Raw genomic sequence first — 27,986 nt, forward strand, 5'->3', positions numbered from 1 at the left:
GATGCTCATCTTTCAGCAACACACAAGTAAGAATGAGAAACAGGTTCATGAGTATGAGAAAGTCTTGCAGAGTGGCAGGCAGGGGACTGCGCCCAGTCATGGCGGACCACAGAAACAAGATCCGACGAGCTGCACAGCAGGAGAGGAAGGTGAGAGCATCTACCATTTTGAAATTCAACTCCTCTTATTGTTCAATGAAAGAGTTTGGCGGAACAAAACAGTGACAGTAAACAAGATTGTATTCAGGCTTTGAACGCAAAAAGGGACCAGGAGGAACAAAAAGGAAGTGCCACTTTAAATGAAATGCATTATTCGGATGAATGCAGACAGGCGGTCTGCTTATACTTATAGATGTAGTCCGAGGCTGTTTAGGTCACAGTTAGTTTCAATTGGTGAGCTCAAAGACGTCTGGCTCTGCTTTGTTTAAAAGAAGGTGTTGTTTTTACATTACATACAATGGAACAGCTGGAAATACAAAAAAAAAAGGCAAATCAGTGTTTTGCTTTAAATGATCAGAGTCTGTCGTAAATGAATATTACAAATTTGAAACTAGTTATACAGAGGTGGCGTCAATCAAAGAGAGCCACATATCCCATCAATCATATCATCTGAGGAAAAGATGCATTCAGGGACAATCATGGAGGAGCTTTGAGACCAGGGTTGTTGAAATCAAAGGCCTGAGAGCTGAAATCATTTTTTTTGCAGGCTATCTGTATCCTTCTGAGAGAAATAAATGTGGTCAGTTAATCTGCGGCTTGGAAAAGGACAACAGCCAATGCAGCATGTTCAAGCTGCCCCCCTACTGGGCGGCCCATGAGCCTGTCGATATGGTGGTTTGATGTTGGATGGAAAATAAGAACCCCCCACAACAAACAGAGAGGGCTGGAACAGAGAGACTGGAACAGAGAAAGAGAGGCTAGAAAGGGAAGAACCATCGACAGATGGACTCTGTTGTGATTAAAGATGGCGGCAGCCTTTACTGCAGACTACGAAGGACGATCCCCGATCCATAGAAAAGCGGTGGGAGTAGTCTGCGATCCAACACAACAAAACCAAGAACCACACAGTAAGGTAAACCAGCAGGTATGATCTCTGCTTTTGAATCTCGAGGATGAAAACCACGGCTACCAGTAACTTTCCATTGTGTTATTCATCGTTCTATTATGTCTGTTATCGTTTTTCATGTCAGTGCCATACTGGTTCTGTTGTGTCCTCCCTCTCATCAAAACCGAAGCACATCATTTGATTTGACCAGTGAATGTGCATCCCATGACCAGACGACTGAAGACCCCGATAGACTGACCGCTTAAATTCATTTGAATTTTTATTCATGCCAGCACATGTCTGGCAATGCTCTTTCACCATTTGGTACATGGTTGCGGATGTATGTCTTTGTATTATATCACCATAGGAAATATGGGCCTTTTTAATAAGATTTCTCCCTTCATGTGGGAATGTGGTGCACTGTGAGCTATAATATCCAGCAAAATAAACTCAAGTCTGAAAATTGCTCAATCCTCTGTGCCTAATCCACTCCAAGGCTTGTTAGTCATGATATATTCAGCCAGGACAAAGGACATCAGCAGGACTCCAGAATACATTTTCTGACAGTCTTTTGATATTACGCTTTCATTTCAGAACTTAAAACAGACAGCGAATAACTTTGATACGCCTGACATATTAAAACCTTCTTATCTATATAAACTTGGTCAATTATATCAACTGTTTTAAGTGCCTCAATCTAGTCTCTACGCCCCGTGTATGTTTTCCATTTTTAGTTTTTGGGCTTTAGAAGATGTCTCGTCTTGCTTGTTGTTTCTTTTGTTCATCTTAACTTTTATTGAATTCTTTGAAGACAGAAAATTTGAAAAAAATATATAAATCTCTATTGTGTGCACTGGGAGCATTCATTTTCACATCGTAATGGGCTTTTGTTCATCAGAGTCTTCAGCAGAGATAAGCCTATTTCAGCCAAGGCCTATACTAGGGAGTCTAAATCCACACTGACAGGTGGAACAAAAGACAACTGAAAGGACTGAATTGGGAAACATGAAGTTGTCCTCTAACACTTAACTGCAGCAGGATGTTTGAGACTTCAAAAAATATTGTAAAACATCAGTGTAATTCCCAATAAGACACTGAAATCATTTGAACATCTTTCTTTAGGAGCCCTAAATATAATAATAACTATTTTGACAACCTTGAGAATTAGCATTTTTCTGTAATCAGAAATTAATATCACTGATCAATGAACACATACAAAATGAACACCTCTCATTGAAAGCTTTTAATAGCTACATTTCTTCAACAATTCGGACACAAAACACTCGTACGTGTGCTTAACTGATTTAACAAATAGCTCTGGTTCATACAGTCACAGACCTGAAATGTCTTCTTTTGTTCCTCTGTCTGCTGAGCAGCTCCACATAGGCCCGTTGCTGAAGGGCTTCTTGTTTGTAGTTGCTGAGGAAAGGAAGAGTATTTTTCCTTCACCCTCCACACATTTCTAGCTGTTGAAGTGATTCAATTTACACACTTTCTGGTCACAGGACCTCTTTCTCTTGCATCACTAAAACCTTTTATTACTGCAGTTTTCTGTAAAAATGTTTGTGAATGTAGTTTTCAAATAGGATGCCTGTAGAAGTAGAAATGCAGTATCATTTGATATAGTGATACAAAGGAAAACATCTTTGGTTCGGTCACCTTTTTCCTAAGTTATCGTAATGCTAATAAAGCTTTACAGAATGTGTACTCACAGCTGTTTATGTGATGAAAAAAGTATTTCATGATAAACCTGACAGATCAGTGAAGTGGAATGTCTACAATGTCCTTGGTTTGTACCGATACCATTCCCTCCATGGTTAATGATGAAAAGTGATCTAAATAGTAAAATATGCCAGTTTTGAAACAAAACAAGCAAGTGGGTGCAGATTATGAGTTGTAGTTTAAGGTGTTGGATCCATAATCATCAGCAAATGCCCAATAGGCCACAGAATAAAGGGTTTAGAAGAGATTTGATGTATATACAGTATGTGTCTGCTTTACTTGAGTATATGTGATCCTGAACCTGTTCAGGGTTGACTGATGTGCAGTCACATCAGGCCCTGTGAGCCGCATCCGTTTGTAGACTGTGTTTTAAAGTTTGAGTTGTCGTGTCATAGTCCTCCTCTTTTGATTAATGAGAAGCTGTAGCTGCTGGTGGAGGGACTGATCTGATAACCCACACCAGCTGTCTGCAGCATTCATTCACATGTTCGATTCCCTTATTTCTCCTCATCTGTTGTGTCCTTCAGAGGTTAGATTCTGTCTTGATTTGTGTATGTTTTTAACCATAAAAGTGTCACATGCTGTTGCAAAAGGGATAATAAAAGGAGATAGAGTGAAGGGGACATTTTTGATCCAGTAAATCATTATGTTCATGTTTCCCTGTTTGGAAAACTGTTTCAGTGGAGTTCACCAAGCAGCCTGAACAGGTTAGAGCATATAAGGGTCATGATAGACCTTTACATTCATTTTAAATATACATTATAATTCTATGCACAAGAAATGTCTTAAACATTGCAGAAATTAAATATAGAAGCTCCTCAATATTATTTTTATCTGCTGTGTATAAAGCATACTTAACCACTTCTTCTTCTTCTTCTTCTTCTTCTTCTTCTTCTTCTTCTGCAGGAACAAATGGATGGCAAACACAAACTATCATGGCGACATTCTGCTTCGGCCAGGCCTTCTGGTGTCGAGGTGATGAGAGGGACGCTACTGTCACTGCAGCGTGATGTGTTAAATAATCGTGCGATGGAATCCTCGGTAAATGGACGTACTGCTGGAGGATGTGTGAGGAAGACAATCAAACTCAAGGTAAAACATGTAAATCAGCATTTTCTCTGTCTTCATTGTGAGGTTCTGAAACATTGTCAAGCTTCTCGAGTGGGAGAAATCTGATCTGTTGTGAGAATATTGAAATGCTATTGAAAATAACAAAAATGAAATGCAGCAGATGGCCGGAGAAAATAATCAATGCTGTGTTTGAGTATCAGGATGCTTAACTTGTTGCTGCCCAAAATCAATTTTGCCTCGAGGAAGCTGAAGTGCGTTGGGTCTTTTTCATGTTTCATCTTGCTGCCATAAGCACTGTGTATACGCTGCACACTTTAAACAGGTCTGAGCCGGCAATCCAGGTGATATGAGGAGACAGGGTGTGAAATATATATCCCTGCTCTTACTCCTGCTGCCAAATGGTTTGATGTAATTACATTATCAAATGTGTTTATGTTTTTTATGGTGTCCCATCATCCTTTCATCTTAGAGTCAGTAAAACGGCGTGGCTGCTCAACGACTGCATTAAAACATGAAAATTGACTGCAGCCTTTTATTGCTGCGTTTGGTCCTTTCAGTCTTTGTACAGTTAAGTCAAGTAATGACACGATCAAGTGTATCTGCTGCTAAAATGTTCTGTTGAGTGAAGCATTGTTGCATTGAATGTGTGTCTGAAAGCATCAGCACTAGTTGTTAACAACGTACGTATATAAAGCCAGACTGTTGCAGCTGTGTGTGCACGCTGTGTGACATGCTCTCAGCCAGAACAGTCGGAATAAAGATTTCAATGTTGTCTAATGGTGCAAAGTGGCATGTTGATGGCTCTTTGTAACACCACCGTGTTTATACAGAGGAGGCGTCACCGCTTAGTTTGGTTTTCACCAGAGATGTAATGGTTTTATTCATAAACACACCAAAACATGGACAAATATGTCTCCACGGCTGCAGCGTTAGCAGCTGGGAAACATACCAGTCAAACAGAGGAATGTTGCAAGCCATTGCAAACTCTTGTTACACTGAATGCATCCCAAGTGTTTGTGTTTGAGTGGTCATGTCACCGGTAAATATGACGCTTGAATTGGACCAAGTAAAAGGTCACTGCAGTATGTGTGTATATTGGAAACCAGCCATGCAATCCACTGCTTGCATATTGTTTGAAGAAACGTTGTTGATTACGACGTCATTGTGCGTGTTGTGGTAGAGACGGACAGTTCGATTTGTGGGCAGTTGTCCATTATGTGTTGCTGTAAAATATCATGAACTCAGGTATATGGAGTTTCCCTAAGTGTACTGCTTGTGTTTAGTGCTTTGTCAGCTGTTCTAGTGAAACTTCCTCGTGGTATAAGTCATGACTTAATGCAAAAGGTAAAATGTGTGTCATGGTAAGCTGATTTAACTGATCAAAGCACCAATCTGGTGCAGTCTTCGGTTGGGATGGAAACCTGCAAACAGACACTTTCCACTTTGAAACTGCATTGCATTTGAAATGCTCAAATAGCAAATGTGCATCCTATATGTCCCGAACATTGCACAAGAAGCCATGACCAGGGGCCTTTAAAGGGGCACTCAACAGATTTGACCATGGATGCATAAAGCAAAAAAAGCTCAACTTCTGAGTATAAAAGTCACATAAAATTATGAAAAAAAGTATTTTTTGAGCCAATGGCATCATGGGCGGACCCGGTATAATGATTCCACCGCTTGGCCACTATATGTAAAATTTGCTCCAAAGCCCAGCGCTCTTCCTGGGGGCTTGTATTTTGCACATGAATTCAGTTTACCCCATCACAAGGGGTAAACTGTTACCAGGCCGGTAAAACTGTTACCGGCCTGGTAACAGTTTTACAATGTCTTCTGTGGGTCTAGGGAGCTTTTCTGGAGTCTGATGATATCATGTTTTTATCTAAGGAAAGGGGCTCAGTTGCATTATGGGAAATGTAGGATGCAGCATTTTTGGAGCTTGATCCATACTAGGGATTAGAAATCAGGACAACTCTGCCTCTGCTGCATCAATGTTGTCCTGCAAGTCCACCAAGTTCATGGAAATACAACACCAAAAGATGGAGTAGCCTACACCTTTATTGTTATGTGGACTGTAGATCTGATAATTAATAATCAAATTTACATTACTGTAAACATCTTAATAATTTATAAACAGCATATAGGCACAAGGATGCCTATATGTACTTACTAACTTGTGATCCATATTAAATGCTAACAATAATATTGAGATTAATTATGTTGAATGCTTTGATTTCTTCCCCAAATAGAGGTTTGACTTAGGTTACTATTAAATATCAGCCAATATGCCAATACTATTTTCTATTTTTGATTATAAAATATAATGGTCTTTATGTTGAGGCATATCTAAGTGGGTTGCGAGGTTAAAAGCAAGAAGGGGAATGCCACCGCCTCATTTTCAAGATATTTATTCTAATTCTTGAGAGAGAGAGGGGAGACAAAAACAGAATCCGTGCACCACATGTAGCCAAACTAAACAGTGGTAATGTGTGTAGTGAACGGGCGAGGCGCTGTGCATCTTCTGCTGTGTGAGCCTCCGCTCCGCACAGACAGCGAGAGACAGTCATGGAGAGGTGGAGAGCGGACTGTTTTCTTTGTTATTTTTAAAGTCTTGCAATTTCGCAACTATGACACTGCTGGCGGTGACCCGTGCCGGTCCAAATGCCCGATGCACTCGAAAGCAGCAAGAAGATTTTCACCGGTTAAGTATATGTCACTTTTTTTTTCCTCTCCTCCCTCCCTCAGCTCAGAGATTGGGATTGCGGTAGTCGGGAGATATGTACCATCGCTTCGCTGCTTGTAAATCTATTCGGAAATCGGTGTGGGATTCCCTCCGCGTCCTATCACGGTGCGGGACATGTTTGCGGTCGCCCCGTTGTTCGCTTAGTTCAGCAGCTGTTAGCGGAGACAGTGCAGATATTAATAGGCGAATAGTGTGACAAAGTTGTGCACTTGTCGGTCGGCTGCTGAAAGGCCTGGCTATGCGTGTGTGTGCACGCGTGTGTATATGTGTGTGTGAGTGAGTGTTTGTGTATGTGTGTGTACGGAGTTTGTTTCTGGCTCCCCTCCCCCACTCGCCGCTGCTGTTCTGCTCGTTCTGGAGAGGCCAAGACATGAATGTGATGAGAGGGCTCACTTCAAACGGAACAAACGGATACAGTTTCAGGAGAAATAGGCACGTTTCCTGGCCTCTGCTCTGACCGGCTCAAATCACGCCTAAACCTTTTCTGCGTATTCCCGTGTCAAGCCACACACCTGTGACCGCACAACCGTTAAACGTCTAAATGAACGCGCTAAGCGAACACGTCTCGTGCCGCTGCATCGTTACGTACAGGTAGCTAGATGCCTGCTAGTTTACCAGGGGATTCATTTAATTACGTTGATAAAGCAAGCATGGAATGTGCTTGTATTTAAACATCCCACATTGTATTTTTCTATCGTTTTCCGTGCAGCACACCTGGCCTTGTCTGCTCCGTGCACGTGGTGCTCACACTTCAGGACTGCTCCGAGATGAAGGCACTGTTGCCAGTGTTGTCTCGGCTGTCTTTGTTCAATCAGGAGAATGAGTTGTATCTGTATTGGAAAAGACAAGAGAGTGGGTTTGCCCTGAAGGGAACGTGATGGCAACCATTAAAAAAATATTTATTTTGAAATCACAGTTAAGAGTAATCCCAGCTGTCAGCCTTTTATGATATAATACATCTCTTGTATTTAAAACCCCAAATCATTATTAAGAGGTAACAAGTGCACAGCGCTTAAAAAGAGGATTTTGATTGGTCAGAGCCGTTACTGGTCACCGTGGTTTAGTCCTGCGCTCATCTGTCCAGAAACATCAGCTGCTGCATGGATGTGTGAATTTAAACAGAGACAATTGGCTCTTTTTCTTTCTACGCTGGGGCTGAATAAGGGAATCAGCCCTGAAATGGTTTCTGACACTGTATCTGGGAAGCTGAATCACGAGCAGTGCGTGCAGTCTGTAGAGGTGGAGATGTACGCAGTACTACTGCTGTGTCTTTGCTCTGCAAGAAAGCTCAGGGACAGTGCACGAGGACAAGGACGTGTCCTTGAACAAATACATTAAATCCCCTAAAATCTGTCGGTACGCTACCCTGCAGCTGAACCCGCCCTGTGATGGCAAGGGAATGAAATACGGAGAGCACATGACACACGGATCAATACAGTATCGTGTGCCGTACTGCTCATGCTAATAGAGTTCAGTCTGTAAATCTCTAGTGTTTTCATTATTGTGATGATACACTTGGACTAATTTGGAATGTAATTGGAGAAGCTGTGTAAAGTATACATGCATATAAATCAGGATATTACTGCAAACTGCGTTATCACCACACTGTATTTATACTGCTGCCTCGTACAGTAGATGGCTGCCTTCAGGGCCAGACGGCGCTGAACATAAGCCACCACTCTTGGCTTGGATTACAACAACACTCGCACATAACTCACGAATGTGACTCAGTAATAGACTGTCACACCACTTCATAGAACAACAAACCACGTTATAGGCCAAATGACTCCAGCTGTCAGTTTCTGCTGAGGGTTGCAGATGTTACGCAGAACATGTGGTCACAGATCAAGTGCATTCACATTCTGTTTCACTGTATTCCTGTTTTAGCGCTTTTTGGGTTGATCTCATCACTAATTTCCACAGCTATTCTATTCTATTGGTTCCTTATATCACATTTAATTTCACTGCACTGTAGTTGCCAGGAAAGTAATAATTCCTCACATTGGAGTGTAAACGGTCAACATTACAGAATGTGCTGCATTCACAGACGAACCTGCAGCGACTCTCTGCTGCTGGAGCGTTACACTCGCTCGTTTCACATTCAAAACTCCTCTGCATTTCCGCAGACATTGCATTAATTTTAATGTTCAGCTGGAAACTGGCCACATGATTAAAATGCAAACTGTGCAAAATTAAAAAAAAAAATCCTGAGAGGTATTAGTCCTCTTTCAAACGGGCGTATGCCGATTATGACACATAATAATTGATCAACCTTTTCTCAGCACTAGATCTGCTAATGTAAATGTACTTGTACTTCGTTTTCAGCACTTGAATGAGTATTAGACTATCTTCCCTGTCATGGCTAGCACCACTCTACCTGTCAGTGATGTGATAAAGCTGCGTCTCATTATATATTTTTCCTCCTTGCAGGAGTTTTTGTGCAGTGGCATAAGTAGAGGTCTGGATCTGATAGTTGTGCAGTGCGGGCTCTACGGACACGTGGTTTATGGATGCTGGGACTATGAGCATAAGCGACAACAGGGACTACACAGCAGACCTGGGCGGCAGCTTCACTGAGGATGCTCCTCGACCTCCAGTCCCAGGGGAAGAGGGCGAGCTGGTGTGCAGTGATGGACGCCAGTACAGCAGCCCGGGCTTCTCCTCCAAGAGCGAGAGCCTCAAATGTGAGGCGTCCGTGGCCACACCCAGGCGACCCGACTTGGACCTGGGTTATGAGCCGGAGGGAAGCGCCTCGCCGACACCGCCCTACGTGAAGTGGGCAGAGTCTCTTCACTCCCTCCTGGACGACCAAGAAGGCATCCATCTGTTTCGGATGTTCCTCAAGCAGGAGGAGTGCGGCGACGTGTTGGACTTCTGGTTCGCGTGTAGTGGCTTCCGTAAACTTGACGCCATCGAGGGTAACGAGGAGAAGAAGGTCAAACTGGCAAAGGCGATCTATAAGAAATACATCCTGGACAACAATGGGATTGTTTCCCGACAGATCAAACCAGCCACCAAGTCCTTCATCAAAGACTGCGTCATGAAGCTTCACATCGATCCTGCGATGTTTGACCAGGCTCAGACTGAGATCCAGACGATGATGGAGGAAAACACCTACCCCTTATTTCTGAAGTCTGACATCTATTTGGAATATACTCGGACAGGAGGAGAGAGCCCGAAGCTGTACAGCGATCACAGCTCTGTGTCTGGGAATGGAAAGGGACTGTCCAGTTATTTGCCGACTTTGATTGAAGATGAGGAGTGGAGGTGTGACCAGGAGCCCGAGGAGCAGCCCGAGTGTGACCCCACGCCGAGCAGCCGGCTCACCCAGAAGCTGCTGATGGAGACGGCACCGCAGCGCGTCGCCAACAGCGCCAGGTTCCAGGACGGTCACGAGTACAGGTAAATCTAGAAAGCCTCACTTCAGCTCCAAACTGCACCGCTGTCCCCTCTGCAAACTGCTGAATTAGAAATAAACCTGAAACCCCACAATACCAGGAACGCTGCTTGAAGTGTGAGATGAAAACGGGAGTCTGAGTATCACAGGAGACAGCGGAGATGAGAGGAGGATGGTGTGTTTACTCTGATGTGTTGAGGAAGTGTCAGAGGCTGCAGAAGTTAACTTGTGAGAAGGTTGAAGTCGGGTGCTCTGGTTTTATCTTGTGCAGGTACTCTGATAATCCTGTTTTCTCATTGGACAGGGTTGTGTAGGGAAGAAGTTCAACAGGATTTAGTTTTAGGAGGAGCTTTTAATATGCACATTTTCTGTTATATTTCATTTGCTACACTTTTGTATCAGAATCAATATGCAACAGCAGATTGCTGTGCTGGTAAACACTGGAATGTATCAGTGTGATGCGTGTAGAAGCATAATTACAGGACTGTAGATGGATATTCAATGCTGAGTTGTTTTTTGATTCAGCGGCATAAACGCTGAGGTTGCAGCTGCCAAACAGAAGGACTGGCGTTTATGCCGCTCCTTTTATTTAAGCCATAATTAGTTTGGCATGTTACGGGAATGTCTCTGCTGATTATTACATGATGGGACAGTTAGCAGAAAACCTGCTTATATATAGAATGTATATTCACAGAAGATATTTGGACATGTCTCACTCACATTAATAATGCATGGTGACACCTGTATGAGTGAAGCCGCTTGATGCTGAAAAAGAGTGTTCGTGGCATATCTGTCCTGAAAAAACAGACTAACACTTGATTTCTGCTGAATGTGACTTTTGTAAACAAAGGTCGCAGGTAAAGTTTGCCCTAATGTTATATTATATATAAATATATTGGAGCTGCCATATATTTAGAAAATGATCTCTAGCTTGAGTGTTCTTCGGTTGCACTGGAGAGCTGTTTGGGACGTTCTAGGCATTTACTTTGAATCTGTCTAACGCTGATCAGACATCGCGTTTTCATTGATCTTGTATGTTTTCTACTCCCACCACACATTTTAATCTGCCTTTCTGAAACTTTCATGCTCACACTGTTTATCGGATCAAACACTGAACGTAGTCACAGAACCCCCGGTCTGTCTTTACATCAAGTTTATTAAAATCAAGATGTCTGGATCCTCAACTATGTTTACTAAAAAAGAGAGAAAGGAAGCATTGCTTTGTGCAATTCTACTATGAGTGTAAAGTAAGAAGAAAATGCAGATTCAGACAATACGATGTGTGCTCCTCAGTTCAGTTTTATATTATTATAGCAGTCTCAAGACTACAGCTTTAGCCACATCATGTGGAATACTACTCAGATAACATTAAAACAAGCTCCCTGCAGTTCATAACGGATATTTTACGCCATGCGGGAAATCAAACAGCCAACCAAAATCTCTGACATGTCACAAATCCATGTGCTCATGGAAATTAAACTGGAGTTGTGACCCCCCCCTCAAATCTGCAGGTCAAATGACAGAGACTCCATTCTAAAATGAGTTGGGCCGACCAACTCAGAGCTAAAATTGGGCTTAATCCGTACAGTGTGTGCCCAGTTAAATACACACAGCAGCCGGTAGAATGGTTAACTCTAACACGCTCTGAGTAATCTGACTGTGGATGCTCGGCGCTCTGCGTACTCGTGATGCTCCGGCATAAGAAACTGTAATCATGTTAAACAAACCAGGAGTGGCTTAGCATCGTGTGGGTCAAGTGTCTTTGCAAACTAAAGTGTAACAATGACAGATCAGATGAAAACATAAGTGATTGATGGCGACCACAACTTAACTAATGTCACCGCTGATTTCAACTTAAAGCTCATTACATAATACGGTTACATCTTGAACGGAGGATTAAGGCCACAAAAACAGAACATGTTGGGGGTCGGGAAAGAACAACGTGTTCTGTCAGTGTTGCAAACTGGAACCCAAAAGTGGAATTCAAGATCCTAATGTCTGTGCTGCATTAATGTTGGTCCTCAACGGATTCATTGAAAGTGACGTCGCTGTGAGACACTTTCTCATAGTTCACCTCTACCGCTGCAGCAGCAGTGAGATGAGGAGGGACAGGAGCTCATCAGCTGACAGATAAGAGCGTCTCTGTGACTCAAACACTGACCACGCTGCAGCACAGCCGGTGGAGACCAAACACATCCGACCCGACACAGACGTGTTGGCGGCAGACCTTTTCCTTCTCGTTCTGTGGTCTAGTCTTGTGTTGGATTTCGCTCTTCAGTGTGTTTGCAAGCAGCTTTTTTTCTGGTTGATATCTGCAAAATGAACCCGATGCTTGTTTGTGTTTGATTTCTTCTTTTTCTTTGAGAAACATAACCAAAAGGCATTTGTCATTGAGATCAATGTTTTCTTGAAATCCCCTCAAAAATATAAATAATATAAGAAAAATACAGTTTTAATTGGAGAGTGAAACGCATTTTTGAGCGTTTTTTCCGCATCATTATTTCAGCAGTCAAGCATTTGGCTGGAATTACAGAAATGCACGCTTCATTTTTAAAAAGCCTTTTAGCAGCACCCGTCGGGTTTTTATGGGGACTAAATTTTGCATCAGTTGTGTCTGACGATCTCTTCAGAGACGAGCAACAAAAGGCATTAAATAGTCTTTCACATCAACTTTTAGCGATCGGAGGACTTGAAAGGGAATGACCTATACATTCATTAATGTTTGGGGAGAGTTTAGAAGTGTGAACGGCTCAGTTTTGTTCTTGTTCAAGTGCGTCGTGCACTTCAAAGGAAGACTTTGTTGTCTTTGTAATGTTTCCTTTATTTCTGATCTTTTGAGGCTGGAATGAAATAATATGGATGAACAATTGTGTTATTGCTAATAATGTTGGGTAATAATTTGAGTTTGGAGTCTGACGTTTTTTTTTTCTTGAGAAATGAGAAATGTTCTCGTATCTGACGGCATGAGAGGGAGACGGGCAGGTTAGAGGAGACATGAAGGGAGAAGGGAGGGCAACTGAGGACACCATGGCCAGTAGCATCAGAACCTGCACGTAGGAAACATGTTCAACTCAACTCAGCTATTTTACTGCAAGTTAATTCAATGACAATATGTTCAGGCTCTCTTGATGATTGGAAACTTGTTATTTTATTGCTGTTTTATTGTACATCAGTTGGAATAAAGACATCTATGCACAGTATTTTATCATGTTCACAAGAATGCAAATATAAGAATTTGAAAGCAACATGATACAGAATCAGTTCAGAAATCCGCTTATTTATCAAGTGATGTACTGTTGTTATTATTCTTGGTTATGAGAAATACATTCTTTGGGGTGAAGGAATCATCTCATCTGTCTTTCATCTAATGAAGGATTGAATTCATGTTTGCTTCTTTCCCTCTTCATTCTTTCTCCTTCAATCAGAAATGTAGAATCTCAACTGAAAGCTGGTTTTCTGTGTGCTGCGCTCTTTGTTCGTGCCGGCTCCTCACCATCCTGCCTCTGTAATTATTCACTGTTGCTGAATGCAGATGCTAATAAAAATCCAGTTGGTCACAAAGGTTTCATTTTGAACTCTGGGTGCTTCTGCATTCCAAACAGGGAGAAAGCTGCAGGGAATTCCAATTTGAATAAAACGAGATGATGCCTAACATCTTTAATTCATGTGTTCAAAGCCCCGCAAGAAGTGTGTTCAGCAAAGTCAATGACTGAGAGTGTAGAAGGTGGACGGATGAAGCTTTCCCGTGTATCTGTGGACGCTCGTGCAGGGTGAGCCTCCGAATAAGACCTGCAGTCATACTCCAGCGTTCAATACTCAGGGATTGGATTTGGTGTGTTCACAAAGGCTGTTGTAATACTATTAAATCCGGTGTAGCAGTATATGCTGGCAGTATACTTTCTCTGGCCGTAGGTTCACTCGTATTACACCGAACAGAATCAAGAGAAGTTGAAGGAAGCGGCAGAGCCTGAAAAGTGTATGTGTCCTAATTCAGGATTATACCAAAGAGCTGTGTGCCGGCTGTTTACAAATGCATTTTAACGAGCATGTCAATCACTTCATGATCTGTTTTATTTTTCTCAGCATTTCCTCTATTTTTATTTTTATTTCTTCCAGGAATGCTCCATGTCGGGAGCCCATCAACCCGTACTACGTCAACAGTGGTTATGCTATGGCTCCGGCCACCAGCGCCAACGACAGTGAGCAGCAGAGTATGTCCAGCGACGCCGACACCATTTCCCTCACAGACAGCAGTGTGTATGTATTTACTCATCTCACACACACACATACACACACACACACACACACACACACACACACACGTGTCGTGCTTTAAGTTATTTTACCAGGTCATAAAGACTATGCAAGGTGGCATTATTGGCTTGAAAGACAAAAACAATAGTATACTAAGGATCTTCAGTTGTTAAAAAGTAAAGCATGCCATGTATGTTTAGCGTTGCTCAGAAACACAGGAATGAGGGTTAAATTGGTTTCAAAATGTCACTTCTTGTCTGTTTTTACCTCCGCTCGACCTTCGGGATCGGATAAGCCGCTAACTGAGCCCCATCTGCTCATTAGCCAGTTAGCCATTAACCAGTAAACGCTGTTAGAATTGATCTCTAAAGCTAATTAGTAAGACATTTAACCATGTGTGAATGTACATAAATGAAAATACTCACCTACTGACCTCTTTTACAAATGGGACACATAAACCACTTTGTTTGGGCACAAGCATGAGACCGAGGGCAATGTTCTGTCCCATCTGAGATCACTTGCGAACAGGACTCTTATATCAGTTGAGTGTGTAGACCCGGCATGTGCTGGTGAAATTTTTTAGAATTTAAGAAATGATGTTTTCTAGGTGCAAAGATGGCACCGGGGGAATTATGCCAAAGAAACTTCAAAGCTTGCACAACTGGACATGAATGTGTTTGAAGCCGAATGGATTAGAGGCAGTTATCAGCTAATTGGTCCAGAGCTTCCAGCACAGCAGAGTGTGAAACCCAGCATGACCAATACCACATGGAATTACAGACGGATGGATGTGTTAACATGTAACTGTAATCTGCCAGACCACTTGTGGTGCAGCAGGAGGGACACAATAAGCCTGTGAGGACGCCTGATTAATCAAGAATTACAAGGTGGTCGTTTTAGGCAAAAAAAAAAATGCGATGGGAAGCTTTCAACTTCAAAGCTGTCTGTGTTGTTTATTCATGAGGATGTTTTATGAAAATGTCTTTGTTGTTAATTCCAGAGACGGGGTTCCACCCTACAGATACCGTAAACAGCATCGCCGGGAGATGCACGAAAGCGCCAAAGCAAATGGGCGAGTGCCACTACCTCATATTCCAGTGAGTTATTCATGGGTTCTCTCCCTTTCTGCCTCCACACCTCTCTTTAACTGTCTGTCTCTGCCTTATTTCTCTCCGCTGCACCATTGGAGATGTGCATATTTAAGCTCTGCTATGTCGCAGGGCCTGTGATGGAGTGTAAGAATAGCTGATGGTGAAAGAGAAGGCTGTCTAAATGTAGCTTGATGCCCTCCTAAGCTGTGAGCGCTGAAGCCGAGCAGACATGGATCCTCCCCCCTGTGACAGCCCGATGCCTCCCTCTGCAGCTTACGCTGTCTCTCGGTAGGAAAACCCCGGCCCTAATTAGGCCTCGGAGTAAAGAGTCAAATTAAAACTCCCCACGTAGCATCCTATTAGGATGCATGATTTGACTGTATAGTAGAGCACAAATCCCTCAAGCACAACTCTAACGTTTCCCTGCCCCAACAAATGAATCATGACTTCGGCAATAAGAAAATTGACAGGGCTTGTGGGCCTTTTTAGTTTAAATGTCACTTTGTTTTCCAACCTTCTCACAGCTTTGTATTGTCATAATTGCAGTGACTGATGGAAATAAAATGTTCCTTGTGTCCTCATTAAGGACGGTACGTGTGCCATTCAAAGTTAGCGTACACACTCCCTAGTTTATCTTCCCAAAATGATTTTGAAATGTAAAATAAAAAAGTTATCTTTAAATCCAGGTTGAATTCTTTTTGCCGTAGAGCCGCTTACCAAATGGATATATAGTAGATATGTTAAACGTATGTTCAGTTAAAGGTTGCGGGGTGATACATTGTTGATGGGAAGTGTAGCTCAAACCTTCATTTTATAATCACACAGGAGTCATGGGACACTTATAGAGTTTATAACAATGGTTAATAAGCATGAGCACTGCACATTGTAGAAGATATTTAAATAAAACATCACCATATCAGAAAGGATCAGCTTCAGGGATATACTGTATTACTTCCTCATGGGATACGTTATTGATAAACTGGCACCAAATATCAATATTTTTATTAAAACATTAATATTTTGAAACAGATGAAAATAAACTAGTTAGCTCTGCTAGCGTCTTTAGCATTGAGGTGGCTGCTCCAAACCCACAGTCTTACCTTAAATCCCACAAACAAGAGTAATGGAAACACTAATGTTCCTATTCTCACAGTTATGTTCCTCCGTATACAACCGGCCGAATACAGCCTGGAGTTTATGTCATCACAGTCAAAGTGTTTCGTCTCTTTAACAACAGACGGTGAGAGTTAGTGGCTGTGCTCTCAACCGTTATTTCAATATTACATCGAGTGAGTTTAATAACTCGGCCTGTCGTATATATGTATTAATGCCAATCCTCCGGCTTTAAGGGGGCGCTCGCGGTTATTGCTCTCGTTGATATATATTCAAGGTTATTTCTAACTCTGCATTGTAACCATAGCAACCGCTCACCACTTCCTCTTTTATTCAGCATCAGACACAAACAGACCTCTGGCCTTTCGTTTCTTTGTCGAGATGGATTTGCGTGTATGAAAACAACTGGTTTGTCTTTGGGCCTCACGACAAACCATTTAGTAACGAAGCAGTTTGAAGAAGCAGACACACACATCATGAAGGAGTTGTCCATTTAGGTTGGAAAGGTTTTAGTGAAGCTCATTCGTGTCATTTAAACATTTTAAGCCCAGAACAGTTTTCTGGCCGTTTTTGCCAGTTTCTGGCTATTTTACATTAGAAGTTTCAGTTAAAGAGAAACTAAGCTAAGACTCTTTGCTCTTTGTATTACATTGTTTCATCTAAGTTATGCATAATTCCTGCTCTTTAGGGGTATTTCTTCTCTCTTCAGTTACACACACATATCATAAATGTATCCTAGATGGTTGTCTTACGCTGTATTGTGGACAAGGAATCATGATCGTGTCGTGAGTTACTCTGAGATCCCCACCTCTGTTCTTAGGTGAAATCTTGTTGCAGGTTCATTTAAATTCAAATGTATCATCCCTGCTGATGTTTTACACTTGACACCAACTTCTTGAATGTTTCCTGCTTCATATGCTCCCCGACAGGATGCAAAGGGTCGGCTTGGTAAAACTGCCCATAAGTTGTTGACAGTGAGTGGCAGAGAGTGCTTTACAGTTTGACATTTCTTCCCCCAGCGCACAAACCGGATTCCTAAAGATATACACGTGGAGCCGGAAAGATTTGCTGCAGAGCTGAGCAGCAGACTGGAGGGCGTTCTGAGGGAGAGGGAGGCTCAAGAGAAGCTAGAGGAGCGGCTGAAGAGAGTACGATTGGTACGTTCAATTTATTCACAGAACCATTCTCTTCTGTTTAAAGCACAAGCAGATCCACTGTTTGGTTGATTTGGTTGTTGCTTCAGAGGTTCACATTGGAGAGCTGTGTCTAGACTAAAAAACCTCCAACAGTTGAGGCAGTGCAGGGAAGGAAAAGGAACACGTGCTATGATTCTTGTGATTCTGAGTTACACCATCAAGTCATATGAGGCCGTGACACAGACAGAATACGATTATTTGCCAGATTGAAAAGAACTTTAAAGTTTGGATCCCCAACGAAAGGTTTCATCAAATTATTTTCTAGATTACGTCACAGTGAAACTTTCCGATGGTATCTTCAAATTCCTTATTTCACATGGCAAAAACAGGGAGGCTTACTTTCATATATAACAAAGAAAAGCAGCAAATCTTCACATTTTGACATCCTTGAATCAGAAAATGTTTGATTTTTGCTTAAAAAATTACTGAATCAATTATCAAAATAGTTAGATTCATTTTCGAACCAACGGTTTGATTACTTGAATAAAAAGCTCAAAAAGAGCAGTTTGTATTATATTGTCAACATTTATATTGAATATTACATTTAAATCCTGCTCTAGTTTTTGAGTTCTCGGACTCCTGGTTACGCTGTTTTGAGTGAACATATTCTGCTTATGAGGATTTAAATTGAGTTATTTCCAAAACTCTTGATTTCAAGCATATCCCCTGTTTTGTCAGGTCTGTGTTGAGAAGGAAACGGCGTGCCTCAATGAGATCACCTGTCTAAATAAAGGTTCAATTCAACATTCTACGAAAGCAGCAAACAGTAGCCGACTCTGTTTCATAGCCTAGTCACAACTGCAAAACACAAGCCTGACAGAAGAACCGTGCAAAAGACTAAAAGACTGAGAGAGAACCAAGAACTCGAGTTTCCAGTTTAAATAAGTAAATATATATTTTCATTCTTTTGGTGTCTTATTTTTTCTGTTTTGTTTTTACCTAAGTTTACATTTGGACCACCAAAAATGTTCTTTGGCCAACAAATGCCAGAAGGGCCCGTGCTCATCTTTCCCTGCAAAGGATTTTTCACCTCAATACCTTTGCTTTACTTTAAGAAATAGAATTAACTGTGACCACAGATAGTGTTTTAAACAGCCGACCAGTAGAATCAATATTAGTAATGTGTGCGAGATGCCACCAAAGCTCATGTCTGAGCCAGGAAGCGGGATGCGTGTCTGGCCGTTGGGCTTAAAGTTTTCAGCAACAAAGGAGACTTAAATCCGACTGGCCTTAATGAAATTAATGAGGCCAGCCATTTGAATGGGGAATAAAAAAACATTATGAATCACTTGGAGAATTCCATGCCTGGCCTGTCAGCGATCTGGCTTTGTCGATGAATCAGATGGAGCACCTGCACACTCGGCCACTTGTAAGCCCGGAACAGCGTGTCGCCCGTTTGATGTCACTTGAACGCTGATGAAATGGTTGCTGCTACCACAAATGAAATCCCCCTCAGTACGCAGACCCCGAGTACCTAGTCTCAAGGCAGACCGTTCTGTTTGTGGTTTGGCCCTAAAAGGAGAGGATCTTCCATCACACAGCTCAGGGTTTGCTTTATTAAAACCTGGAGGCAAGCATGAAATGTCTGCCTTCATCAAGTGATGCTCAAGTGAGCACCTAGAAAAGGAAACGTTTTAACAGTAAAAACAGATGTATTGAAATTGTATGTTTATAATGCATTAAATATAACGGTTCAAATTGTATGTTGGTATGAGGCAAAGACCCACATGACTTCAAGAGGTTGTGAGTCACTTCACTTATTGCCATAACTCTGTTAAACTCTGCTAAGAATGAAATCACGGCTTCACTTAACGTCATTTCTCAGAACAATGGGCTGTGTGGCTCAGCTCAGCGCGGGATGATTCACACGCACAAGCAGCAGCATGCTGTTCATTTAAAGCAGATCAATGACAGAAAGACTCACGTGACGGTCGCTGCCTGTCTGGATCTTTATTTTGGTGTTAACAAGACAGCAGAGCATGTGACCGTGTGTGTGTGTGTGTGTGTGTAAATGAGCTGGTGGAGATCGTCAGTGAGTCCCCATCCAGCACCTAAGCTAACTTGTAGAATGTCAGATATCTGCTGCTGTTTGCCGACGGTTTTCATTTTCAAATGGAAAGGAGGGAGCCGGTGGAACAAATGCTTCCATGAATAACTTTCAGGGGGCTCAGATAACACGGATATCTGGATGTGATGCAGAGATACAAAGACGCATCAATTATTAAAGACGTGCCAGAAAATATTTGGCTGCATACGGCATCTTTAACATCATGGCTGAATTTAAGAAAGGAGTCGGTAGAGGGAAGGTCCGTTCATGCGGTATACTAATACAGTTATTGCAAATGGATGTTGAGCTCAGAACAACAGCAAACATGTGAAGGTTTATTTTATTATTAACATAACTGACATCAAATTCTTGGGCATGGGCGGTCTTAATAAATAGAAGTGGAACCCCTTCTGTTGTCCCACTCGATCTCTTTGTTCTCCTTTCTGAAGGTTCATGTCTTGATGGGGAATACCGCTGAATGTAGTTTGCTAAATTATTTGTGATTCATGTTGTTTGTCATGTGAAAGAAAGACATTTTGAGAAATAGAAAATAGATTTACAGCTCCAATAAGTACAATTTAGGATTACATTTTTAGATTTTGTTTTAGTAATGATGGTGTGAGGTCCTTGTGTCACGATAACTACTTTTGTCAGACAATATATTGTCCCTGAAAAAATTGTGACAAATGACGTTATTGTCATTTAAAAGCATTTTATGCAACTGATATAATAATATAATTGCATAATAATGCGAGTACGACCTTTCAAAGAGCAATGAACCATCAATTCTTGAGAAGATTCAGACATTGGACATTGAAATGAGTACAAAATACAAAAATATTCGAAATAAATAAAACGTAAAACAAATAAATCCACCAAAACAATAAATAATTTGCACTCTTGGGCTCTTTCAACAAAAATGTGCAACGTCTGCACAATGTCCCAGTCTTGATGATCGGGTAAACCCGGCTGTTTGTTCTGGCTTCACGTCGGCTGAAACATTGGTGACATTCGTACGTAAACGAACACAAAGGGCAATATCGAGGTCGGCAAAAATGATTGAGGTCATGCTCATACATCATATGATGTCTTTAACATGTATATCTTGACAGGCCGAGCCATAAGGAGTACAGCCATTGCCATTTTACGTGACTGAATTTCTCCAAACACTGCTGTGTTTTATTCCATCGCTGCACATCCACATCCACTCTCTACAGCCTGCTTATCAGAAGCTGTTGTGAATGCCTGCAGCACCCCACGACTCCCCCTGGAGCAGATTCTGTTGGAGCGTGATTTTGTCCTGGTCAACCAGAGCTGAAGCTGTTATCAATAATTGCACTTGTCCTCGTGTGAAACAACACAAATGTGCTGCGTGCATGCACGGCTCCCTCAAATCTGACCGATACTGTCCAAACCTCTGCAGTAAGAATGAGAAGACACATAGCAGCATGTGGTGAAATCTGCCATCTGCAGGTGGAAATAAATACAGCAGACGCAGCCTTCTGAGAAAACAAACTCCTCACTTGTGTCAAATGTGTTCAGAAATAAGCTGTTCAAAGAATTGAATAAATTAAATGCATATAGATGTATATTTTTTATGGCTGATGGACATATGTTTCTTTATATCTTTATAACTTGTATTTCATTATGTTTTGTTCTGTGTGTTTGTTGTTTCTACAGGAAGAGGAAGGTGATGAAGTCATGTCCACAGCCGCAGCGTTATCCAGTCACAGGTTCCCCCCTGGTGCTTATCCGCAGAACTACAACTCACGCTTTGCTGACAACGCCTTCAGCGGTCCTCTTCTGAGAGACGCTCACGAGGAGAACCCGGAGAGCATCCTGGACGACCACGTCCGGCGGGTCATGAAGACGCCCGGCTGCCAGTCGCCGGGCACAGGCCGCCACTCTCCCAAGTCACGCTCCCCAGACGGCGTCCCAGGGGCAAAAGGGACGGGACTTGGTACGGCGCCTGGGAAACATCCATCCAGGCACGGTCTCAAGGGAGACGGCGGCCACCTGTACCACCACAAACACATGCACCACACCCACCACGCTGGCGTCGGGAAGCCCAAAGAGCAGGTTGAGGCTGAGGCGGCAGTGCGTGTGCACGGCAACTTCCCCTTGAGCACGGAGACGAGTCATTACGGATCAAAGTCTCGCAGCTACGCAGATGGCATGGGATCCAACTCCACGGAGCACACAGGCCACAGGTAAGCAAGCGCCAAGCGTTAAGTTCCCTCTTTCTCGTTGATGCACCCCACAATGCTTTTTGCTTTTTCTACCTACCGGTTGTTTTCCTGCATTATACAGTAGCAAAGGTGGCACACAGTGCAAAAGGCCGTTCAAGAAAGGCGAGGAGGTGCGGCCTTGTGACATGCCAGCGCCTGCAGAGGAGATGGAGAAAAACCAGAAGATCCTTTTGTGGCTGATGGAAGGACAGAAAGAAATGGTTCAGCATAAGAGGAGTCCATACGGGTCAGTGACACTTAACTGACCAAGAGGAACAAATGCACTTTCTTAGAATGCTCTCGCTTTGTTTAGTTTGATTGCTGATATTCAAAAAGTCCTGACTTTACATTTTAGGAGTACCACTGGGTCCAAGAGGACCACCAGCCACGAGGCTCAACCGTGGAACACCGTGCAGCCGTCGCACCCTTTCATCCAGGATCCCACCATGCCCCCGAATCCAGCTCCAAGCCCCCTGATCCAGCTGGAAGAGGTGCGCCGGCGGCTTGAGGAGGAGAAGATCAAGTCTGGAACTATGCAGCCCAAGCAGAGGTAAGTGGACGGACATGTCCCATTACCACAGTTATCTGTCCAGTTAATCGGTGCAGCTTTTCAACGGAATCTATTTAACTTGATCCACAGACGAAGAAGCCGGATTTATCCTTCAAAATGAAACAGTTACCCTTTTGTTCTCCAGCCTGTGTGCTCCTTGGGGCCGCTCTGTGTCTAACTACTGGGGTTGTTCGGTCCCTCAGGTACGTGATGGAGGTGATCCAGAGGGGTCGCACCGCCGTCAGGCCTGCCCTGTTCCCTCCGCTCAGCATGGTGCCCGCCGTCTCTGACAGCGAGCTCTCCCAGCCCGAGTATGTCCACCGAGTCTTACCACTAACTTTTCCCACTATCTCCAAATTCCCCGTAGGCTACGTCCACCCACTTCACTCCCCATTCTCATTACCGGTAGTTTAGTTACCCAGGACTGTGTGTTTTTGTGGCGCTACTAAAGGAGGCATTTAAGAATCTGTAGGAGCAATTCCTTTCCCTATTTCCCTCCTCTGTGTGTAGTGTCATCATGTAGTCTCCCACACTCTGTCCTTGAGTCTGTTTGAATGTGCTCTCTTTAGTTATTCCTTTGTGGCAGGTGCTATTTTGCATTTAAAGCGGTTTTAACTGTTGACCTGCAGCCATTTATGATTTTAATAGACAGCCGGCAGTCAGCGAGAAAATACTTTTTTCAGTGTCCGTGGTAGAAACTGAATTATTTCTCCTCCCTGTCATGAATAACTAGGATCAGACCTGATGGTAGAAAACAGATCAGATCTCTTGCTGGGTATTTCCCGTGAAGATCAGAAAGAGGATTGCAGAGGAAGTTTATGATTTCTGTGTTCTCGCAGAGGCAGAAGTATCGAGAGGAGAGCGTCGGCTTCTTGATGTGTTCTCAGAAACATTGTTCTGTTTGATGTTTAACTGCACTCTTAACAGACGGAGGGAGCAGTGGAACTGTGTAAGAGGCAGATGAAAGGCAGAGTATGTGGCACCGGCTCCGGTCAGACCTGTTAAGGGCTGGGGTTCAGGACTTGTGAGCCTGGTGGATCACGACCGACTAGACCTGTCAGTACCTCCAAGCCCGCAAAGGTCAGAAAAAGATAGCTGACAGATTGGAATTTGGAAAAAAAAGGATGTTTGCTCGGAAAGAGGAAATGGTGGTTTAGTTTTGCGTTACAAAAAAAAGAGAATACAGAATAAAAATGTCTACATTTGCCCAAAAAGGTCAGATATTAGAATTTAAATAGCAAGACCAGCAAAACATACAAGTAAAGCACGGTAACTTTATAAATGTAGTAATAGTAAAATACATGTGCATCTGAAACAGTATCTTGATCACTCTCCGTCCGACTAGCCTGTTGTGTAACTCGTAATGTCTCCACTGATTCATTTACTTTCCAGTGACGAACACAGATGCACTTATGTGGTTGTTGAAGTTCGTACAAACGTTCTCGGGCTAAACACATTTGGGATCCCGAAGGATAACATTATCTCATGGCACACCCAGAGGCTGCTGGTGAGGTCGTCATCTCAGGGCCTCTCCCACTCAGAGGACGTCCTGAATACAGAGTGCACCAGTGACTTCAACTGCCGTCTGGCTCTCTGATAATTACCCGCATCCGCAGACCTGCCCAGCTGAAAATACTTAAATATATAGTCAGCCCTGCAGAGATTTCTGGGTTCAACATTGTTTGGTTTTGACACATCTATCGATAACCTATCAGCTGTCAACTCTTTTTCCATTCTGATTTATTTTCTGTCAAAGAAGAGAATAGCTCACGTTTTCTATCTGTGAATTTTTAGTTTAGTTTTATTTTCCAGCTCCACTTCAGTTCATCTGTGTCCTTTTCACCTGCTCGTCCTGTTGTTCAGCGCGTTATTTTAGTCTTCTATCTATATCAGCTGTCCTCAGAGAGCCTCGGTGTTGTTTCCTCCACAACGGATTCTTGGAAGAAGCTGTTTTTTGTTCACTGGTTAGCAGTCGGTCGGCAGCAGGATGTTAGTCCGTGTTGTTCCTCTCTTCACTCGGTGCTTGGAACTGCTCACGTTGATTAGAGAGTTCGACCTTTTAAGATGCACCGTATGAAATGACATCCGTCCTCAGCTGGTCTTAAGTTTCATCAGAAGGTTAAGTAAACACCTTCACAAAGTGCAGGTCTCACTGTCGCTAGAGACGGCTGCTTGTTAGTGTCAGGAAGTTATTAAGTTTAGAATCATCAACAATTTCTAGGATACCTTTTTATATAAAATAAATCCTCACAGCTTTGATGTGTGGACTTGAATGATGGGTGAACTTACTTAAATATCCTCAACCGGTTTCTGTCTTTTCCATTTGCAGACACAAAGCCACTAAAAAGCAGCCGTGTGAGAATATTACTGTCGCGTATTACTTCTGCGAGGAGCTGATACCGTACAGGACGTCTGTCAGAGGGAGGGTCGTCTCGCTGGGCCAGTTCAAAGAACTGCTGACGAAGAAAGGAAACTACAGGTGAGATCTGTGGTGCTGTTTGATGTCTCTGGACAGAACTAGAGGAGGCTTTACACCTAAAACATGAATTTATTCTTCAATAATCAGTATGCAGGATTGTAGTAAGATTGTATTTTCTATAACACAACCTGCTTTGAGACCGCAAAATAATACAACGTTTTGAGTCCTTAAAAAATGTGTTAAATAATAGTGTCAGCTGGCTTGTATAGATCACACTCATGTGTTGATGGGGCTCCGGCTGTGCCTCTTAACGCTGACCTCATAAAGAGGTATTATGATTAAAGTTCAGGATTTTCACTCGAGTGGTTTTTACTAAAGAGATGGCCGTAACACTTTTGTGATCATCTTTGAGTGGATGGAATTGAATTGAAACTGTGAAAGGCCGTAGTTCTGTTTATTATAGGGGCACGATGAATTATAGCGTGATTAAAATGATATAACTAAGAGTATATAACACAGTGATTGGCCAATATTCACCAATATCTTCCTGAGTTTGTTCTTGAATTTGTTTTTGAGAATGGTCTTAAGAAAAGTCTGATGAACACCTTAAATTGATCTACGTAAAAGGACGTGTGACTGCAGGGCCGTGCGCACACAGAAATCGAAACGTTCGAAATAAAGTCTAAATTGGGGGAGCACCGGACTCCAAACATAAACAAAAAAACGTCAATAGGAGGTACTAAGTGAGTACCAAATGTGCTCACTGACACCACTACACTATGTAGTAGTGTCAGTGTATAGGACAAAAGATAACATCATGGGGTGCTGTTACTTGGTCAGTGTTTAAGTGTTTATTTATTTTAAAAGACCATAATGCTTTATAAATTAATACAAATAATTACTTAAAAAAATGATAAATGATACAAATATTATTGTAAGATAAATAAATACCGAAGAAGAAATCCCAATGAGAAAACATTGGTGAATGTCTGAATCGTCATGCTTGCTGAATCAGCGTGTTTGTTTGTTTTTTAGATATTATTTCAAGAAGGTAAGCGACGAGTTTGACTGCGGGGTGGTGTTCGAAGAGGTGCGTGAAGATGACGCCGTCTTGCCCATCTTCGAGGAGAAGATTATCGGGAAAGTCGAAAGAATTGATTGACGGTCATGTTGAAGAGGGAGGAGTCAAAAGAAGGCAGCGTGTGATGGTGAAGAGGAAGTGTTTGACGATTGAGACCAGAGGTGCAGAAAGAAGAACCATAGAAGGGGATCCAGAGTTGAGGAGCAAAGCAGTGGTCACGATGGACGACTCGTGACTTTTGAGGCTCGGTATCACCGCTGCAGAGACGGCGGACTGGAAGAAGAAAAAGACCTCATTCACTTCTCCGGAGTGTAATGTAGCATTGTAATGTTTACTAGAAAAATGAAGGAACGAAAGTGCTACTAAAGCTACATATTTTTGATATGATGCATCAGATTGTTTCTAAAGTAACCACACTTGTCTTTTTATATATGTATTGGTAACAGATGTGTACAGTTTGTGTTAAAAGATAACAACATTTTATATCTATTTAAGTATTTAAAATGCTCCTTTTCAATCCTATGGAAGCAGGAGAGTCGCCGCCGTTGAAGACGATCAAAATCCTTTTTAGGGCTGAATTGTGTTTCTTTGATTCATTGTAAGAGCGCCCTCAGTGCTTTTAAAGAATCACTTACCAGGACTTTATTATGTGGCATTCAGTCAGTCTGCACTTTCATTGTATTATATGCCACTGACTATATCCCAACGTAGGCTGCAACATCAATTTCTAAAGCACCAAACATGAGCGACCAGAAGACCTGAATCCGCTGTAAAGTCTGCTGCAACCCAGCTCACCGGCCCAGCGTCTGAAGGTGGTACTCTTCACTCTGCAGAAGATTTCTGGTCATTTTTGAGGCTCAAACACTTTTCACAAAGTTATTATTTATTGTAGGGCTGTTTTATTGGGTTGCACGACTGCATATAGTTGCTGCTTATCTAGTGTGTACTGCATGTGAGTGTAGCTGATGGCTGTGAGTATGTACAGGTGAAGTTTTAAGAAAATTGGCTATAGAAGTAATGCAACAATATTTTTTTTTTAAGGTGAATATCTATGCAAGTTGGTTCCCCGAATCCAAAAACTGCAAAGGGCTCCTATATTTATTCACTCCGTAGGAAGTTAGGTCAATGTTCAAAACCGTTAGAGGCGGGCTGGGCAATATACTGATATTGTATCAATATCATATGAGACTAGATGTCCTCTTAGGTTTTGGATATCATAATTTGGCATAAGAGTTGACTTGTCCTGGTGTTATAGGCTGCATTACAGCAAAGTGAACTTACCAGACTGTTCTGTTATTTGCCTTTTCCCACTTAGTCAACATGACAACATGACATTATTTATCACAAATCTCATTGTGGAAACATTTCCTAAATGGTCAACTCCACAATATCGTTGCAATATCGATATCGAGGTATTTGATATTTGATTTTCTCCGTATTGCTCAGCCCTATTAGCGGCTAAGTGTAAGAACAGCCAGGCTTTTAAAAGCCTGTTTAATTCATTCCTCTTAATTTAGGCCTTTGTTTAGATCATAGTTTAATCAATTCATCAGGCTGACATTTCAGTTGTGTCAACAAGCTAAAGGTTCCACAATTATGAGTCCTCATTGTGGAGTAATTTGACCTTTTTTTTTAAATGAGTCGGTGCCAATGAATATTCTGAAAACAATTATTCTTAAGACACTAAGAACACATTGAAGCTCATGCTCACAGTGCAGAGAGGCTCCCCCACTGCTCAGCAGAGGTCACATCACAGCATTTGAATGAGAAGGCCAGTGAATGTCATCAGAACACCATCCAACGTTTGTGCAATGCAGGTCACATGAAGGCATATTAAACATAGTGTAGGTGCTCTATTTTACAGTCTGTAGAGGAGAGCTAACACACACTGAAATGTTGAGTTCACCGTGTTTACATCAAGTTATTTATTTTTTCCTGGAGTTGTTTATTTCCGCGATCCCCAAGACCTACCATCTTAAACTTAAAATCACTGCTTAGTGGATGGATCAGTGAAGGAGGGGCTGATCTCT

The 27,986-nt window shown here is 42.3% G+C and overlaps 1 protein-coding gene across 6 annotated transcripts; it reads left to right on the forward strand.

The window, feature by feature from the left end:
* axin1 (axin 1) lies at nucleotides 1-27,270 on the forward strand. 6 transcript variants are annotated; one of them, XM_031862070.1, is made up of 12 exons: nucleotides 1-1,083; nucleotides 3,673-3,858; nucleotides 9,011-9,982; nucleotides 14,094-14,234; nucleotides 15,232-15,328; nucleotides 17,455-17,592; nucleotides 21,359-21,888; nucleotides 21,989-22,153; nucleotides 22,262-22,456; nucleotides 22,660-22,767; nucleotides 24,786-24,935; nucleotides 25,911-27,270. In XM_031862070.1, exons 3-12 carry the CDS (start codon nucleotides 9,087-9,089, stop codon nucleotides 26,035-26,037), a joined length of 2,547 nt encoding a protein of 848 aa, XP_031717930.1. In that variant the 5' UTR covers nucleotides 1-1,083; nucleotides 3,673-3,858; nucleotides 9,011-9,086; the 3' UTR covers nucleotides 26,038-27,270. The 6 variants fall into 6 exon arrangements, with proteins under 6 accessions (XP_031717930.1, XP_031717929.1, XP_031717931.1 ...); XM_031862069.1 differs by having other exon boundaries at nucleotides 1-1,071; XM_031862071.1 differs by having other exon boundaries at nucleotides 1-1,066.
* Nucleotides 27,271-27,986: the final 716 nt, after the last annotated feature.

This window comes from Anarrhichthys ocellatus, unplaced genomic scaffold (genome assembly GCF_004355925.1).
Source record: "Anarrhichthys ocellatus isolate YVR2014 unplaced genomic scaffold, GSC_Weel_1.0 scaffold26, whole genome shotgun sequence".
NCBI classification, from domain to species: domain Eukaryota; kingdom Metazoa; phylum Chordata; class Actinopteri; order Perciformes; family Anarhichadidae; genus Anarrhichthys; species Anarrhichthys ocellatus.

Bases quoted from the DNA above. Each gene is read 5' to 3' on its own strand.
- axin1 (XM_031862070.1), top strand. From the start codon at position 9,087: ATGGATGCTGGGACTATGAGCATAAGCGACAACAGGGACTACACAGCA. The intron at 14,235-15,231 runs GTATGTATTTAC...TGTTAATTCCAG, and splicing joins TCCCTCACAGACAGCAGTGT to AGACGGGGTTCCACCCTACA. The intron at 22,768-24,785 runs GTATGTCCACCG...TTCCATTTGCAG, and splicing joins AGCGAGCTCTCCCAGCCCGA to ACACAAAGCCACTAAAAAGC.